Source organism: Cricetulus griseus, chromosome 2 (genome assembly GCF_003668045.3).
Source record: "Cricetulus griseus strain 17A/GY chromosome 2, alternate assembly CriGri-PICRH-1.0, whole genome shotgun sequence".
In the NCBI taxonomy this organism is placed as follows: Eukaryota; Metazoa; Chordata; class Mammalia; order Rodentia; family Cricetidae; genus Cricetulus; species Cricetulus griseus.
The window spans coordinates 418,853,881-418,872,130 of record NC_048595.1 but is presented as its reverse complement, the minus strand read 5'-3'; the positions used below and the strand labels follow the sequence as shown (position 1 = coordinate 418,872,130).

The window sequence follows — 18,250 nt, the reverse complement described above, 5'->3', positions numbered from 1 at the left end:
TCATACATGTTAGTTGAATAAGTTGGTGGTTTCATTTCAAATACAAGATAGGGCTGGAAGGAGAGTGCAGCCATTAAAGGCTGAAGCTCATAACCAAACTACAAGATTATTGTATAGTACCAAGTAAGACAGACTTGTGAGTTTGAGTTTGGATTTGATTTGTATGTATGATTTCCTTTTTTGTTGTTTGTTTGTTTGTTTTTTCTTTTGAGTCAGGGTCTCATTATAGGTCCAAGTTGACATCCAACTCAAGATTCCCTTTCTTTAACCTCCAAATATTGAGATTATAGGTGTGTGTGTGTGTGTGTGTGTGTGTGTGTGTGTGTGTGTGTGTGTGTTGTTTCTAGCTCTACTTTTTTTTAAGATTTTATTTATTTATTAAGTATACAACATTCTGCCTCCATGCATATCCCGCACACCAGAAAAGGGTTCCAAATCTCATAACAGATGGTTGTAAGCCACCAAGTGGTCACTGGGAATTGAACTTAGGACCTCTGGAAGAGCAGTCAGTGCTCTTAACCTCTGAGCCATCTCTCCAGCCCTAACTATTTCTACTTTGCTCCCTTTCCTGGAGCGGCTTACTCATAATTATTGTTTCTTATTCACTCACTGCCATCTGTCTAGATCCTAGAAATTGACAACAGCTAATGAAATTTACTGGAGAGTCTCGGTTTACAGTTTTATACTGTTGTTACTATCTGTGCCCAAAATCTAAAGGTAATTCCAGTATGCCCTTAAGAGACTATATCATTAATGTGGCATCAGTAGGACTATCTCTTCCCAGAGGGTTTTAAAGAGAAACACACAGGTTGCCACTCTAATATTTCTTAACTCCAAAATTAGTCAGTTTAGATATACAGTTGTATTAATTACTTTTCTATTGCTGTAACAATAAGGCAATTTTTAAAAGAAAGCATTTAATTGGGCCTGCATTTTCAGAGGGTTAGGGTCCACGATGGCAAAGCAGGGGCATGACAACAGGGACAGCTGAGAGCTCACATCTTGATACACAAGCAGAAGATCAAGAGAGAGGCACACTGGGAATGACCTCAAAATCTACCCCTAATGACAACACCTCCTTTAACAAGACCATGCCCACTAATCCTTCCCAAACAGTTCTACCAAAAGGTGACCAATCTCCAAACAAATGGCCTATTGGTACCATTTTTATTCAAACCAGCACATTATTGTTATAGCTACAAAGATGTTAGAGATTGCAAGTTCAGTTGTCCTTGTTACCAGCATAGGCCAGCATGGAAGCTGGGTTTGAGATGCATGTAAGACACAATATTTGTTAGAGCCATAACTAGTATAGGAAACCAGAAACAGGGCCAGGCATATTGGTACACTCCTGTAATCCCAGTATCTGTCCAGGCTAAAGCAGGAGGATTTTGAGTTAAGGCGACAGTGGGCTACTACCAAAAACTTATCTCCAAAAACAAGAAGATCAAAAACAAAACAACAAAAATCAGATGTGTCCTAGTATACTACATAATACTATAGCATTTCAGATAGCATCAGAAGTGAAAATTCATATTTTTATAGCATTTATGTTACAAAGAAACGTATCAAAGGAAAGGGTAGTGTTAGAGGTTTCTCAGAGGGTTAGGAACATAAACAGAGGTGAAAGGGGGAAGGCTGTGGGCAGAGGAAGGGAATTCTGAATGAGATTTAACATGGGAAAAAATGTGTCTGGTAGCACCATTGATCACTTGTGTATCTGCTTTGCTTCCAGAATTTTCCCCAGAGAATACCTCCTGCAACAGATCCACCTGTACTCTCTTGCTGACCTGCAGCAGGTAAGTGTGCAGATGGGCCTTTTCAGTTTTGTTTTCTGTCAGAAGTCACTTTGTGGATTATGGCTTTAGAACAGAATTAACCTGTCATTGTGGTAGTTTCTTCACATTCAATTAAATTTATTCAGAATAAGAGGGAGATTTAGTATAAAAAGATACTATGAGACAATGACAAACACTGGCAAGAATGGAGAGTCACTGGAGCTCTCATTTATCAATTGTGGGGTGTTAAGGACAGCCATTTGGAAAGCAGTTTAGCATCTCTCAAAAGGTTAGAGTTACCATTTAATCCAGAGATTCCACTCCCAAGTATATGCTCAAGACAATGAAAAACATACATACAGAAATGCTGGGTAGGGTGATATGCCCTTGTAGTTCCAGCTACATAGGAGACCAAGGCAGCCCAGCTCCATGGCTAGCATAGCAAAACCCTGACCCCAAAACAAATGAAAAAAACCTTTGCAAGAATCCCAAGTGCAACATGATTCACAATAGAAAAAAAAAGTGGGCAACAGGTTGAGCAGTAGTGGCACACACCTTTAATGCCTACGCTCGGGAGGCAGAGGCAGGTGGATCTTTGTGAGTTCAAGACCAGCCTGGTCTAGAGAGCAAGTTCCAGGACAGAATCCAAAGCTGCCAAGAAACCCTGTTTCGATGGAAGATTAAAAAGGGGGGAACAACCCAGATGTTCATCATTATTATATAACATTATCTAGCCACAAAAAGGAGTGATGCACACTACAACATGGATGAGCCTTTGAAAGGTCATGCTGAGAATCCAGAGAGGGAAAAATATGTATCATTGTAACAATGGCGTGTCCAAAACGAGCAAATTGATAGTGACAGGAAATAGATGAGTGGGGAAAGAATGGAGGTGAGGAGAGACTGCCAATAGACGTGGATCTCTCCCAGGACTGAACTCTAGATAGTGATGAGACCTTGTGAATATAACAAAGATAAGTTGATTGTTTTCTTTAAAATCATGAATTTAATGTGATGTGAATATTTCAGCTATAAATTATGTGAAGAATAAAAAGATATGGGAAAGGCAGTGAGTGAATGCACAAAGCCTTCAGATGTGCTGAAATCTAACAGTTGAGTGACTTTTAAAGTTTAATAAAGCATAACAGAGCACAGAAGAGAGTCAAAACCAGCCTTTACGATTTTGTTAGTGCATGTACTTTTAATGATTGACCAGGTTAGAGCCAGGAAGAAACCAAGGTTTTGTGTGCTTAGCCCTAAGTTCTGAGTACGCTTAGCTTTGGTTAATCATTTAAATCAACACCCTCTCCCTAAGAAGCTGCTAGACAGTGAATGAAAGCATTGCTTTACTTTCTAAACAAATACGGAATCTGGAAGAGCCAATCAAAAAATAATTGTGACAACTTTCTGGATTCTAAAATGGCTGTGAGTCCATCCTTGTTTTCCTCTGTCTATTTTACCCAGAAGAAATGAGCTCAGCTTAAAAACTCACCCTTGTCCTTCAGTCAGTTTTTAGACTTTAAGTTACTTTTCAAGGTTTCTGGTTTATGTCTTTTTTGGGGTTTAAAAATTAAGGCTTTTTTGTTCCATTTCATTTGGAGATAAGACAGCTATTTTGAATGGAAGAAATAACAAAGCATTTAGTTGGACAGGCCTGAGAGAAGGCTAGGGTTAGTCTATACTCCTTGTCAAATTTAGAGCTTCTTGCTCCTTCAGTCCTGCCCACCTTTCCCATATGCAAGCACCCATGGAATCGGCTGGCCAGGGCCTGGCGGGGTTCGTCTCCAACTACTTTCACATGGTGATATTCTAGGAGCAAACTGATTGAATTGTGTGTGTGTGTGTGTGTGTGTGTGTGTGTGTGTGTGTGTGTGTGTGTGTGTGTATCTTAGTGGTCTGTCTGGTCATGGTAGCTGAGGGCCCAGACAAGTGTGTTTAAAGGCACCAGACATTTTTTTAAAGGAGGTATAAAAAAACAGCAGCTCCCCTTTAAGGAGGCCCTTCAAAACGAGCTTTGGTGTCAGAGGAGAGAGAATTGGCAGTAATTTCATATTCATTTTAGGGTGTCAGTGTCGTGTATCCATTTGGAATAATAGCTCCTTCTTCTTACAGCTTCCCCATACCCTGCTGTCTCCCCACACGGCCCTTTCTTTTTCCTTCTTGTGATATTCAAACCATACATGCCAAGCAGCTTACTTAAAGTCAGTGACAGCAGTGTTCTTGGTGGGCCAGGCCATTAGCCCCCAGAGTCCCATAAGTAGCTTAATCAGTTTTCAGCTGGGCAGTGGAGTGATAGAAGCAATCGCCAGCTTATCACACTCACCATGGGGGAGGGGAGGAGGCTCAATGAATCCATTTATTTAGCAGCTCACTCTAACCTGGCTCTTTGTGTCTGGCTTTAAGAGCCCCAAACTTACCATGTTTAGAGGAAGTTTAATTCAATTACTGCTTCTGCCTGAGGTGGACTAAATAGCATTTGGCTTTTGATCTGTTTGTATCTTGGCTATCAGCCCTGCTCATCTCCCTTTGGTTTCTGGGCAAATAACACATATGTTTTCTAGGTTTGAACTGTTCTCAGATACAGGGAAAGGAAGGGACCTGTAGCAAGAAAAATGACACTAGGGTTTTTTGTTAAAGAGTGTATCCAGATACCAGGACCCCTTCCTGGCTGGCCAGCTTATGGCTTCCATGGAGCTGAGTCATCCTGGTCTCTCCTTTCCAGTCTTTTGTCCCCTTCAAGACTGCTGAAGTCAGCAGTTTTCGCCCATGTGATTCCATTCCTTACTCGTAAGGGCTTCTGTAAAAGCAAACTTTTTCTTCCTTCCTTCCTTCCTTCCTTCCTTCCTCCCTCCCTCCCTCCCTCCCTCCCTCCCTTCCTTCCTTCTTTCCTTCCTTCCTTCCTTTATTTCTTTCTCTTTTCTTTTTTGGGTTTTCGAGACAGGGTTTCTCTGTGTAACAGCTTTGGCTGTCCTGGAACTTGCTTCGTAGACCAGTCTGGCCTTGAACTCAGAGAGATCCTCCTGCCTCTGCTTCCTGAACGCTGGGATTAAAGGTGTGGGCCGCCACCTCCCAGCTCATGTTTCATTTTTATAACACCTCTCAAAGTTTTTGCAAATGTACCCAATCAACAATGGCTGGAGATTTTTAGCTACCTAATAGATCTTTTGTTGCAATCAATTAATTATTTTTGAATATTCTGCCCCCTTGGGACATATCCATTCTTACTATGGTATACTTGACTATGTGGGAATAAATTGCAAGGACTGACAATTGCTTTACTGTTGTGCTGAGAGCTGGAGCACCTGCAGTTATTGGTCAAGTGTATGCTGGAGCTACGTCCTCAATGGCCCATGTTTCTCTAGTGACCAGCCTGCTCTCTGGATATCACATACATGGAAGTTAGCAATTTAACAACATATAATGTGACTAGTCAGTTGGCAGCATTTTCTGGAGCATAAAATAGAGCCAAGGATCACTCTGACCTAGTTAATGACAGGGCCAAGGAAGTGGCATATTAGGGAAGGCAAAGGTTCTCCGATTCCTGGGAGATCTAGGGCACATCAGCTTGATCTACTCATTTCTTAAGACTGGATTTCAAATGAATTCTGTTCAGCAAAAAGGGTATTCGAAAATGGTATTCAGGCTGAGGTGGTGTCAAACGCCTTTAATTCCATTGTTCAGGAAGCAGAGGCAGATGGATCTCTGTATTCAAGTCCAGCCTGGTCTACAGAGGGAGTTCCAGGACAGCCAGGGTCACATGAGACACTGGCTCTAAGAAGGAAAGGAAGTTTAGTTTTTTTAAAGACTTTTTTTTATTCCTGTGTATCTATGTTTATCTGTGTGTGTATCCACAGAAGCCAGAAAAGAGTGTCAGACACCCTGAGACTGGTCATAGGCAGTCATGAGCCATCCAGCATCAGTGCTGATAACAGCTCAGGTCCTCCATATAAGCAGCAAGAGTTCTTAGCTGTTGAGCATCTTTCCAGCCCCTATTATTGATTTTTTTTTTTTTTGTGGGGACTTTGTTTTGTTTGGGGTGCTTTTTGTTGTTAGTTTCTTTTTAAAAAAAAAGTATGGACACTTTCTTTAATACAAGTGCATACTGTTTTTCAGACTCTCAAAGCATTTTCTAAAAGGCTAAGCAAGCAGCTACTAAGCTTTTGTGAACACATGGGCACGTAAAAGAATTTTTTGTTTTTGTTTCATTTTTCGAGACAGGGTTTCCCTGTGTAGCAGTCCTGGCCGTTCGCCTCAATAAATTACTGTTAATGAAGAAAAGAGATGGAAAAGTTTAGAATTTTAAGTAGTGGCGTGAGTGGGAGGGATGCCAAAGAGGAGGGCATGAAGACCTGGAGAGCCATGAAAACATTGAGCTGTAACCAAACGGTTGCAACTGTCTGTCTTATGTTGAAGCAATGAGCATTCGGCTGAGCAACTGATGTCTCACAGAAAATGTGCATACTTGGTAAATCTGTGGTTGGATAGATACATGGAGGAAGGAAGGGGTGCGCGCACACACATGTGTGTGTGTGCGAGCACACGCACTATCCTGAACTCACTAACTTGCCCCCGAAATAAAAACAAATGAATTAGCATTATTAGTCTTGAAATAAAACAAAGGTAGAAAGGTTCATCTGTGAAACAACATTTAATGACCTCTATTTGATTTTGTTTGTGTGGGTGTGAGCGTGCTTGCACACACCCATGCACATGTATGCATAAAGCAGAGTAGTACGTCAGGTGTTGCCATAGTTAGGGTTTTATTGCTGTGAAGAGACACCATGACCAAAGCCATTCTTATAAAGAAAAACATTTAATTGGGGCGGGCTTACAGTTCAAAGGTTTAGTCTGTCGTCCGTATGGCAGCACACAGACAGACATGGTGCTGGAGAGGAGCTGAGAGGTCCACGTCTGGGTCTGCAGGCAGCAGGAAGAGACTGATACACACTAAGCTTGGTTTGAGCTTCTGAGACCACAAAGCTCACCCCTAATGACACACTTCCCCCAACAATATAACAAGGCCACACCTCCTAACAGTACCACTCCCCATTGGTCAGTCATTCCGACACATGAGTCTATGGGGGCCGTTTCTATTCAGACCTCCACATGTGTCTTCTTCTATCAATTTCCACCTTATTTTTTGACTCAGAATTTCTCACTAAGCCTGAAGCTAGCCATTCAAGCGAGGCTGGCTAACCAGCAAGCTTCTGGGAGCCAGGACTTGCTTTTACCTAAGTGCTTGGGATTTGAACCCAGGTCCACTTGCTTTCACAGCAAGTTCTCTTACTCACTGAGCCATCTCTCCAGGCCCCTGATCTCTGGTTCAGATGGTCAAAACAATTGTGAGTTGTTTAATGTTGCCCACTTTTTTTGTTTGTTTGTTTGTTTGTTTGTTTGTTTGTTTTTGAGACAGGGTTTTGCTATGTCACTCAGGCTGACTTCTACTTCAGTCCTCCTACCTCAGCCTCCTGAGTGCTGGGATTGCAGGAATGCACTACTGAGCCCAGCTAATGTTGCAGTCTTTCTGAATACTCACTAAATGTCCTTGGATGGCTAACTTCTCACCAAAGTTTTGGCTACTTCCCCTATTCATAGAGCTTTTGAAACCAGTGTGACATAAATGTCTGTCAGAAGTGTTTCGCATGGGAACAATACACCTGGTAGCCCACTTCAGAGGCTTCCTGGTGTTGTAGCTAGTGAGTAAGTTCACAAAAAGGCCATGCCCAAGGCAGTTCAAGGCCAGTCTTTGAAGCTATGTTTTGCTGAATTCTTCAAGGATTCTTGGTGAATCATTTTGTATGCCCTGCCCCCACGGAGCAAACAGAATCACAGAGTGTTGTTCTCTGTGGGCACTCTACACAGAGTCAGTAGACAAAGGCAAGGCCTAAGTGGGCACTCAGGGCAGCTGCCCTCCTGCCAAAGCACTAACAGGTGATGACCTTTATTCACATGTGGGTTGATGTCATTGAGTCCACAGCCAGCAGGAACACAGCGCCTCAGTGCCCACAACCAAGCCACCAATCCCCAAGCCTCAGGAGGCTAAGGAACTTGTATTCATAGCCTCAGCAGCCCCGATCCCTGCACCATTGTCCACCCAGGCATTATTGGGCAGAATAACTAATTAGGAGCATTCGGATTTAACAAGCAGAAATACAAAGCGTGACAGCTCGCCTGTGTTACTCTCTAGCCAGTGTGCTGTAGCTACTGTGCCTTCAGAAACCACTGGACACGCTCTGGGATGAGGCAGGAAGGGGCTGCCATTAAGACATCACTAAATCTGTCAGCTGCTCTAGCCAGGGCTGTTCTATACAATTTATGAACTAGGAAAAAAGACCACAAGGTATTTGGGAAAATTTGCTTTTTAAGCAAATGAAGTTTTAGAAAATGAATGTACATATTTTCCTCAAAGATTTTTTACCCCCAGGTGGTGGGAAGTGGTTGAATTTAATCTTTGACGATCTAGGTTGAATGTTAATCTTTGAAGGCCTGACTGGCTAGCAGTCTCAGAGGAGCCTGTGTTTCTTGAGTAGGTGCTGAGCAGTTCGTACCTCTTGCTCAGACTCTAGGCTGTTACTGATCTTGTGTGGAGGGGCAAGGGACGGAGTGATAAGTGCCACCAAGTACAAGTACTAGATCCAGGACAGAAGTCTTTGGTCTTGGGCATCTGTGCCTCCCACTGACCATAATGACTGGGCTTTTGGATTTAGGTTTGGTTTGGTTTAGTTTAGTTGTTGATTTATCTTTTATGACTTGTTGTTAGGGATAGTTAGCTGAGGAGGATAAACGGGTAAAGAACAAGGCGATGACGAAGATAGTGTGTTATGCTAGCCGGGTACTCTTAGCACAATGTCATCTACAGTAAAGCACAGATGCTTTACAGAAGGTAGGGAGAGATGGCCAGGGACTGTAGCAGAAAAATGTTGCCATCTAAGTACAGAGTTAATGGAAGGCTTTCAAAAGTCAGGTCAGAATGGTGACCATTTATGAATGTTGGATAGAAAGACCCATTGTCCAGGTGAAAAAGCTCAGTTGAGGTTCCAGAAGCTACCCTCAAGCCTCTCGGGTACAAATACTATATAATAGCTGAGGATACAGCCACAGAATTGGAAGGTGGCCAATTAGTGTTGAAGTCATCTTCCTGGGGTCCAAGTCACTTGGTTCCTACTTATACTTTGGGTTTTCAATCATTTGTGTGTTGGTGGTGATTTTTGTGTTGCTTCCCATTTATATAAAATCAGTCAGAAGATGACCTCATTAAGGAGCTGTTTCCAAAGAACACTTACTGCCCAGTGGTAGATACCTCACACAGAAGTGCTACCTGTCACCAGGAACATGGCCAGAGAGGCTGCAAAGTCTGCCATGCTATATTTGGTTAGTAGGGCATATTTCTGGGTATTCATTATCTATTGCTATACAACAGATTACCCCAAAGCACATAATTTAACACAAGAGTGAATAGTACTTGTCTCTCATGATTGTTATAGGTCAGGAATTCCTAAGCAGTTCGGCTGAGCTGAGGTTTCAAGGAGTATGCTGGGTGGGGCCTGTGGTCACCAGCTGAAGCAGTGTCAGCTACTCCCACAGCTGGCAGATGGGGGCCTGTTAGTGGGAGGCCTCTTGTTTTAGCCCACATGGGCCACACTATGGGATGCCCAAGGAGTCCTCATGATGTGATAGCTGGCTTGAAAATGGTTTGAGAGAGTAAAAGGTAAATGATGATGTTCTTTCTGTGTGCCCTGGCCTTGGAAGTCTAGTTGCTGTCATTTCCACCATATTCTGATTGTCCAGACGAATTGCTATAGCATGCTACAGTGATGCAGTCTGTTAGCAAGTGCAGAGAGAAGAATCAGACTCTTCTTTTCACCTTCACTTTTGCTTTTGTGTGTATGTTCATATGTGTGTGTGTTCATGTGTGTGTGTGTGTGTGTGTGTGTGTGTGTGTGTGTGTGTTGGTGTGTGTACACATGGAAACCAGGAAACAACCTCCAGTGTCATTTCTTGGGTACACCTTTGGTGTTTTGTGTGTTTCCTTGACAAGGCCTCTCACTGGTGGCCTCAGGTTCACCATGTCGGCTAGGCTGACTTGTGGGAAAGCCCAGGAGCCTGCCTCCCTCCGCTTCCCCAGAGCTTGTGTCGTAAGTGCATGCCACCACATCCAGCCTTTTTATGAGGGTTCTGGGGGTGGAACCGAGATCCCTTTTTTTTTCCCCCCAAGGCAAACACTTAACTCACCATCTCCCCAGCCCTCACTTTTCACATTTTAAAGAATGTATAAATATAGCTGGGCATGGTGGCACACACCCTTAATCCCAGCACTCAGGAGTCAAAGGTGGGTGGACCTCTGTGAGTTTGAGGCCAGACTGGTCTAGGCAGGGCTACATAGAGAGACCCTGCCTCAAAACAACAAAAAGAGTATAAACATATTATAAAACCACCTTACCTTGTCATAATACCACCTCACATCTTCACATCCCTTATATTTTGTTCCCTAAAGAACTTTGTGAGATAGATGTGGCCACCTTTCATTTTAAATGTATGTGTTTACTTCCATAGCACATATGCCACAGTGTGTGTGGAGATCAAGGGGTGACCTGTGAAAGTTAGCCTTCCCTTTCTACCATGTGGGCTCTAGGGTCAAAATGAGATCACCAGGCTTCAGGAAAGTCCCTAAGCACTGAGCCATCTTGCCAGTTCTGGCCTTTTTAAAAAAGATTTATTTTTACTTTTTAAATCTGTGTGTATGTTGGAGTATATGCCACATAGGTTGGTGCCCATGGAGGCCAGTAGAGTTGGGTAGGTTTTTCTTCTTTTGAGTCAGTGTATTAGAGCACAGAATGGCTGGTGGGGCAGACTTTCCTTTGTAAAGGAGGTGAGCACTACCTCCCATCGCAGGTGGCTTTCTTACCTGTGAGTTTAACCTACTCCCATTGAGAGGTGGGGCTTTATTTCCTTTCCCCAAATCTGAGTGGCTGTGACACTGAAAGTTTTTCTATGTGAGTTTTTTCAAGGCCAAGTTATAGAAGGTAATAACAGCTTCAAGACTTGGCAGGAAGCCACCATGTTATAAGGAACCCCATGGTGGGGTCACACATAGTCATGAATTAGCATGAGCCTGAATTAGCAGCCACCATCTACCACTGGATCCATGAGTGAAAACTCCAGCCACAGCCTTCCTGTCACGTTAGCTGGGGTACAGATGAGTGTGCTGGTAGTCTGGAGTAGAGTAAGTCACCTCTTCCATGTGCTGCTTGACCTGAAGAGTCTGTGAGCGTATTAAAGCGATTGTTTTATGCCACAGGATTCAGGGTAATTTGCTTTGCAGCAAAAGTAATTTGGCTGTCAGGGAAGGCTTCAGTTAAGATTCAGGACCTGTAGATGTGAGCCAGGCAGACAAGAATGCAAAGAGAACTCTGGGTTTGGTAGCCTCAGAGCCCTCTGTGACATGGGCTGGAATATTCACATCACTATGGGCAAAAAGAAGGAAAAAAAAAAACATTGCTAACCTTGACATTCCTAAAGTATATTCCGTGTAAGTGCATCAGGATTATTTGGACAGTTGTCTCAATAAAACATTCATGAATGAGTTCAATGGTGGAGCTCTTCTCAGAACTGAAGGGTTCCAGTGTGCCCAGAATTGCAAAGAATGGAGTTTGTGATCTTCACTTTCTACTTGTGCACCAGAAGCATGAGCCCAGTTCTCTGTTACCAGACCCCTGGCTGGGTATTTTCTCCATACTCATTCATTCTGAAGCATTCAGAAACTATAGGAGTCCTGGAACTAAGAGGTTCATTTCTCAGGAAAGGACTAGTGCTGCTTCCTGACACTGATATCCCAGAAGCAAATGCACTCAAACTTTACTGAGATTTAATGAGAAGTTACAAACCAAACAGCAATGCTGATATGCTCCTGATTTCTTGGAGTAGAGGTACCTGCGATTCTGCACCACCTGGTGATGTCAGTGGGATTTCACCCCTTGGTGCCAGATGCCAACTCCTTCCACATTTTCAGCTGGTCTTCAAGGGCACCAGAAAAATTGTAAGAAGGCATTCTTCAGTCAGGTGCTGAAGGCTTAAGGAGGTCTGGCACTTTCCAAAGTCCACCCACTTGCAGCGCCCTGGGGTGGAACCAGGAAGTACAGCAGCCCTGTAGGACAGCGTAGCACCTGTCCTGGCTGACACCACTGTCTGCCTGTGACCCTGGCTTATAATTCCATCTGTACTCGAAGCTTGCTGCTTTAGGCAGTAACTCCTCTGTCTCCTGAGGAAAAGTGAGAAGGCTGATGGGGGGCAGCTCCTCACATTGCTGTTTGGTTTGTAACTTCTCATTAAATCTCAGTAAAGTATGAATGCATTTGCTTCTGGGATATTAAGTAAGATTAGGAATCAATTGTGACAGCAGGGTAGCACATGAGGAGGTATATACGTGGCGGCAATGGTACCTGAGAGGCTGTCGAAACATTCATAAGCCCGGGCTTCAGCGGGTGAAATGGGTTCCTTGTCAGAGACTTCTGTATTCCCGAGAGTTAGTCATTGATGTACTTACCCACATAAAAAGAAAGTGGCAAGCAATTTATATTTATCAGGCACTCTGACACATGCTAGCAAAGGGGTGGAAAGCTCCCCCAGGCCCCACAGCCACAGGCTACCCATGTGCTAACATGACAGCAGTTAGGAATGGCAACCTCACCCATCTGTTGGACATTGTAAAGAAGAGAAATAGATTCGGAGCAGAGCTACACTGGCTGTGATTGCTGTGGAGACCAGGCAAGTGGAATGGGGCTGCAGTGGCCAGAAGTGAAACTTCAGGTTGAGGCAGTGAGCTTGAGAACATCTCCCTCTGAGGGGGACCTCTGTTACTCAGTAGCCCCGGAGTCACCAGCTCTGTCCATTTTCTGAGAGAAGCCGGAAATCCGTATTTTATGTGAAATTTCTCAATATTTAAACACTCTGTAGGCCAAACAAAACACAACCACCGGTTTTGACCTCTGCTTTATAATAGAGAATGCCTGCTTTTGTTCCTGCAAACTAATGAATGCTCAATTAAGAGAAGGAATTTGGAGGTTAGTGTTAGATTGTGCTCTTCAATGGGCTGCAGACCCTATCCCAAACCCTTGAGATACTAATTGACAGGCTTGTCCAGGCTGACAGCCAGGCTCTGAAAGTGGACACACACAAGGAAATAGGAAAGCTATTCCAGGTCACTTTGCAAGGTCAGGGCAGCAATGCAAACATTAGGGAGGCCGAAAACACAGGTCAGGTGGCAGCAAGAAAGCGCCACAGTCCTGATAGCTGTAGTTTATAAATCACACCGGAACGGCATCAGCAGCCTCCCTCTCCCTGGCATTGCTTTGTGAAGTGGAAATTGAATAGAAATCAAACTGCAGATGGCTGTCAGGAGCTTTTAGGAGACCAGCACGCCAGTGTGAGGCCAACACGGGATGAAGTTTCTGCCTGGAGCAAAGGTCTCCAAAAGGGTAATGATACACACTGGTGGGCATCCCAGAGGGACTGAGTACCGCAGTGCTCCCACCTTTGTGTTTTGGAGTTCACTTGCCCATGTCCAAATGCCAGCTTACCCAAGTGTACCTTGGTCAAATGGCCTTAGTCAAAGGAATCTTATCTCTGAAGTAGGACTATTATTACTCGCCCTGAAAGGGTGTTGGGAGGCTCTGTGTTAGTAATAAAACTCTTACAAGTCAGCCTAACACTCAAGGCCCTGGGAGATGTGCACTCAAGCTGTGGTATATATAATAGCATTGGTGTGCTGGGAGAGCCCAGCCTCTTCTCAGTGTCACCAAGATCCCCATCCATAGACTCCAGCTTGCAGTCATCACTACAGACTCTGTAGGGGAACTCAGCCGTAGGAGCCTGGTGTGGTCTCAGCTGCCCCACCATCACCATATGGAGTGGCACATTGATAGAAAAACCTTGGCACCCACCCACCCCCCTGCTTTTAGCGTGGTCCTCGACCAGACTTCCCTGTGGTTCCCAAGGGAATGAACATGGAAAGTGCCCACCCTTCAAGGTACACTTCCTTTGCACCAGTGACTGTGGTGCCACGATCCTGGTGTGTGCTCACCTCCTCTCTACTGTTACAGGAAGGTCTTCAGAGCTTGTGCCAAGGTGAGTCTGTGTTTGCTAAGAAAGGAGAGTGTCCTCCACGCCCATTCCTCTGAAGGATAAGCCCCTTGGTGGGTTGTGCACAGGTATACTTTCCATCCTCACAAAAAGCAGCCTTCTGTGGGATTATAGAGGACACATTTTTGTACTTAAGGAAAACCACCGAGACCAGACTGTTTCCGTTGCTGTAAGAGACGCTCCCCAGCCTGAGAGGTTGGCAGAAACAAAAAGCAACCCTGTTTCTTCCCACCTGCAATCATAGTTTTACTAGCTTGTAAAGCACACACAAAATTTGTGGTACATTCTTCCCTTGCAGTAGGGGAGCAGCCCTGCTGTGAATGTAATTGGCTTTCTAGCTTCCTTTAGCACTGAGGTGGAAGGGAGCTGGCCTGAAGGGCCTTCATGCTTAGAGTTTCTCCATGCCAAATTGTGTTTAAATTCCATACATCTCCCTGAATGCATAGCTCCATTAAGTCTTAGTTAGAAGTAGAAACAAGGCTCACCTCTGCATGTACTCCCTTCCCTGCCATTTCTTGTCATTTTGTAAAAGCTGAGACTCTCCCCACCCCACCCCACACACCCTACCCCCAATGGATTTTAACTTAACCTACTGGTAGGGATTATTTTGACCCCTGTTAACCCCTGTTAAAGATATATGACATCTTTATGTGACAACTTCATTCAGTAAATCCCATTTGGTTCACCTCCTCCCTTTTCCAGCTTCAGCTTTGCACAGAATCTCTTCCCGAGCTAAAGACCACAAGGCACTTGTCTTTGGACAGAAACTGTCGTTGTTCTTATTTTACCTCCTGGTTCCTGAGTGTCCTCATTTACAAAGCCAAAGGTTGAGTTATGCAATCTTTGGAGCCTCTTCCGGCTCTCAGGGGCCTGGTTTTAAGCTCCTGGAGAAGTTCTTGAAGTGAGGAAGCCACTCCACATACATCTGTTTTCCAGGGCTTCGCAGCCAGATTGCACAAAACAGCCAGCTACAGCAAAGATCCGAAGGAGCCAGACCCCTGAATGCCAGGGAAACACGGTGGCTCTAAGGAATAAGTAGCAAAATTTCCCTGTGCCAGAAATCAGCTGTTTTAGTTTTTTTGTCACTAAGTAGCAGTTGAAGTATTTTCACAAATACAGTCTGAAGGACATCTTAGAAAAACACATTCAATAGATAATCTTGTATCCCGTAGCTATCAACCAGGCTCTGAGAAATGCATTGTTAAGCAGTCCATTGTTGTGAACATCATAGAGGGCACCTAGACAAACCTGTTTGGTACAGGTCAACCAGCATGTGGCTTTGCAGCACCATCCAAAGATACCGAGGGTGACATGGCCCAGCACACTCCTGAAGGAAACCTTCTCTTCCCCAAAAAATAAAAACACTATATTCTAATTACTAAAAACAATAGAGTAATGTACAAATCTGTAACAACTGTTTACTATCAATATCACCTATTATGGACTGTATGAAAGTGTATATGTTGTCCTGTGTCTATTGCATATAACATTGGAGATATCTGTGTAACTGTGGTGATATGTTCTGAGAAATGTACTATTTTTCTCATAAAAATGTAGAGTCCTTGTACAAACTAAGATGGCTAGCCCAGTGCCGGGAGCTGGGATCTTATAGAACTGCCATTGTACATTTCATGCATTGGTGATTGAAATGTTTAAATGACACAAGACTGTGGCAACTTTAGATGTTCCTTAAAAATAAGTCCTCATCTTTATACCTCAAAATCCAATGGCAGTCAACTAATATCTGACAGGCAAACAGGCCATTCAAATAATATGCTGTCTGTGGGCTTCCTCTTGGGCAGGCACTAATACAGTTAACCAGTGACCTAGGAGTGGGTGTTTGCCTTGGGGTTACAGGCAGGTTGCCAGAGGCCATTTGCAGCTCTGGCGCGTAAGAGATGGGCTGCTTAGGAACTTGTACTACAAGGGACATTAAAGCAATGGAGTAAGATTAAAAGCTAAAGGAGAGCAAGAAGGCTGAGGGAGGATTCCTGGCTGCAACAGAGGTCTGGAGGACAGAGAGAAAGTAGGCAAGGCAGAGGAGCTGCTACAACTGCTGAGCGTGGTCTCCCCTCCCCTGCTTGCTGCCTTGAGGGACAGACAGGTCAGTGCTCACGCGGCCAAAGGGCGGGAGCCAAAGACACCAGGATTCTCAGCTTTCTCATTCCATCCCTGAGTTGCTAAGATACAGTCCCACTGAAGGCTAGGGGCCTGTTCATTTAATTTCCTTTCATAGTCGGTCACAGGGAACAGAAAGAGACAGCCCCGAACCCCATGACCTAAGTAAGAGGACAGTAACAGTTTATCCTTTACCAAGTCACGTAATATCTCTGGTGCTTAAAATCTTTGTATGTAAAACGAGAAGGTTGTACTAAATAATTAGATTAATAGCAGCTCCTCTTTATTATGTGCTCTCCAAATGCCGTTTACTTTTATGTTAGAGGACTGACTTTAGGCCAGTCCCTGTTCTAAATCTCCATGGATTATCTCATTGAATCCTCAGAACAGCCCACTGAGACAGGTACTATTATTATCCATGTTTTACCAATGATAATTCAGAGCCATACTGCTAGCATGGAAGAACTGGACTTCAAACCCAAGTTCTCTGCTCTAGCTAAAACATGTTACACTGGTTTCAGTTTTATGTGAAGTGTTTCAAACATTTCAAAACACAAAGAATGGCTGCTGTCAGCGTCAGATTACCTCAGCAGTTGAAAGATTCCCTGATTGGAGAAAGGAGAACCACCATATTGGATTGTTTACTTCTAAGCACCAAACCTTTCTTTTTTGTCAGAGCAAAGTGCTACCAAGATCCTCCTGCCAGTGAAGCATAGGTCTCCTCCATTAGGCCAGACCTCCCTAAGCCTTTCCTAGAGTAGAGACGGGAACAATGGGTCAATGGGAGACAGAACTAGGCTCATACACCTGTCGCTGGCCACAGAGCGCCAGCCACCACCCACCTCCTGCTCAGGGAGACAATGTGATCGTATTGATCAGGATTACTTTTCTGCCCCACCCCCACCCCCCACCCCACCCCCACCTCACCCCCCACCCTCCCACCCACCCCCACCCCTGGCTCCCCTAAGTAGGCCTTAAGCACCAATATGAAAACAGGTCAGTTGTAAATAGTGCTGTTGTGGTCAGATATCTTCATTCTGTCTGTGCCAGTGACCTGTAGCCATCAAAAGCAGCAAGATTCCAGAATCACCTACAGAATATGTTATGGTTTACAAGGAAAGCAGCTTCAAGTTTTTATCTTTCAAGAGTTCAGGGTTGGCAAATTCTGTGTTTACACCTTGTGTCAGGGTTTCCCCCTACTTCCCTGTGTGTTCATTTGTAACTGTGACTGCTTTTTAGTTGCTCCCCCTCCCTTGTTGGGAGTCATTGGCATATGTCTGGAGTTCTGCTAGTGCCCCTCCCACAGAATATGGTTAGAAAACCCAACTCCTGTAGAATTGTGTCACTTGTGGAAGTTCACTACTGGAAGGACCAAAAGCAAAATCTCTGATGCAGCTGACATTTTAGGTGTGTATGTAATTTACCAAATTGTTGGCCACTTGGCTCTGAGTTGGTGGTCACAAAGAAATTAACAACCCTCCCCTGATATCCCCAAAATATGAAGAGGAAAGGGTGTTACTTGGCATTGGCCCAGAGGCCTGCTGGCACACAGAGTCAAACAGCAGCACAGTGGTACATTTGGCCACAAAAGGCTTTGGGATGGCAAAAAGGGCCAAAATAGTTGTGGCATAAGTTGGCTAGCATATTAAGTGAATCTGAGTTTAATTTAACATAGAGATAACAACTTTTTTTTTTTTTTAATTCAAACTGGCTGTTGCTTTCTCTGTCTCCCTGAGATGAGAGATACAGCCAGCAGTTAGTTAATGTCCTTTCAAAGTAAGACACACTGTGGTCTTTACATAGGCGTTCGCATCTGCCTGGGCAAGATGGAATAAGGATAAAAAGACATAGGGGTAGCTGGGAGAGCTGAAAATGGATCTTGAGGTTTGAATTCCTTCTGTGAGTTTGCTTAAGCCACACTGCCTGAGCTTAGCCTGAAGAGGCAGGCAGTCTGTCTCCTTGGGATAAGGAAGGATTTGGAACTCAGTGAATGTGAGGTCTTGGCCCCCACTGTGTTTTCTGGTTTGTTTTGTTAGAAGAAGCAAGTTATTCTAGTTTCTTGCTTCTGGCTTTTCCCCCAGCACACTTTAAGCAATGAGTCTCCACCCCGTTGATGGCAATGGGGTGGATGGAATGGGATAATGAAAGGGTGGACAGAGAAGTTGATTCAGCTTCCTAGGATGAGGGAGGCAAGGAGATTTCAGACCTCAGAGCTA

General features: G+C 44.2%; 1 protein-coding gene across 2 annotated transcripts in view; it reads left to right on the top strand.

Annotated features, from left to right (window-relative positions):
- The window catches only part of Plekhm3 (pleckstrin homology domain containing M3), a 160,643-nt gene that overhangs the window by 94,089 nt on the left and 48,304 nt on the right, over positions 1-18,250 (top strand). For both annotated transcript variants that reach the window (XR_003481508.2, XM_027397104.2), the window contains exon 6: positions 1,736-1,799. Coding sequence is in view for 1 of the 2 variants with exons in the window: in XM_027397104.2 (XP_027252905.1) it covers positions 1,736-1,799 (64 nt within the window). In the remaining variant the exon portion in view is untranslated. The remainder of the gene's footprint in view (positions 1-1,735; positions 1,800-18,250) is intronic.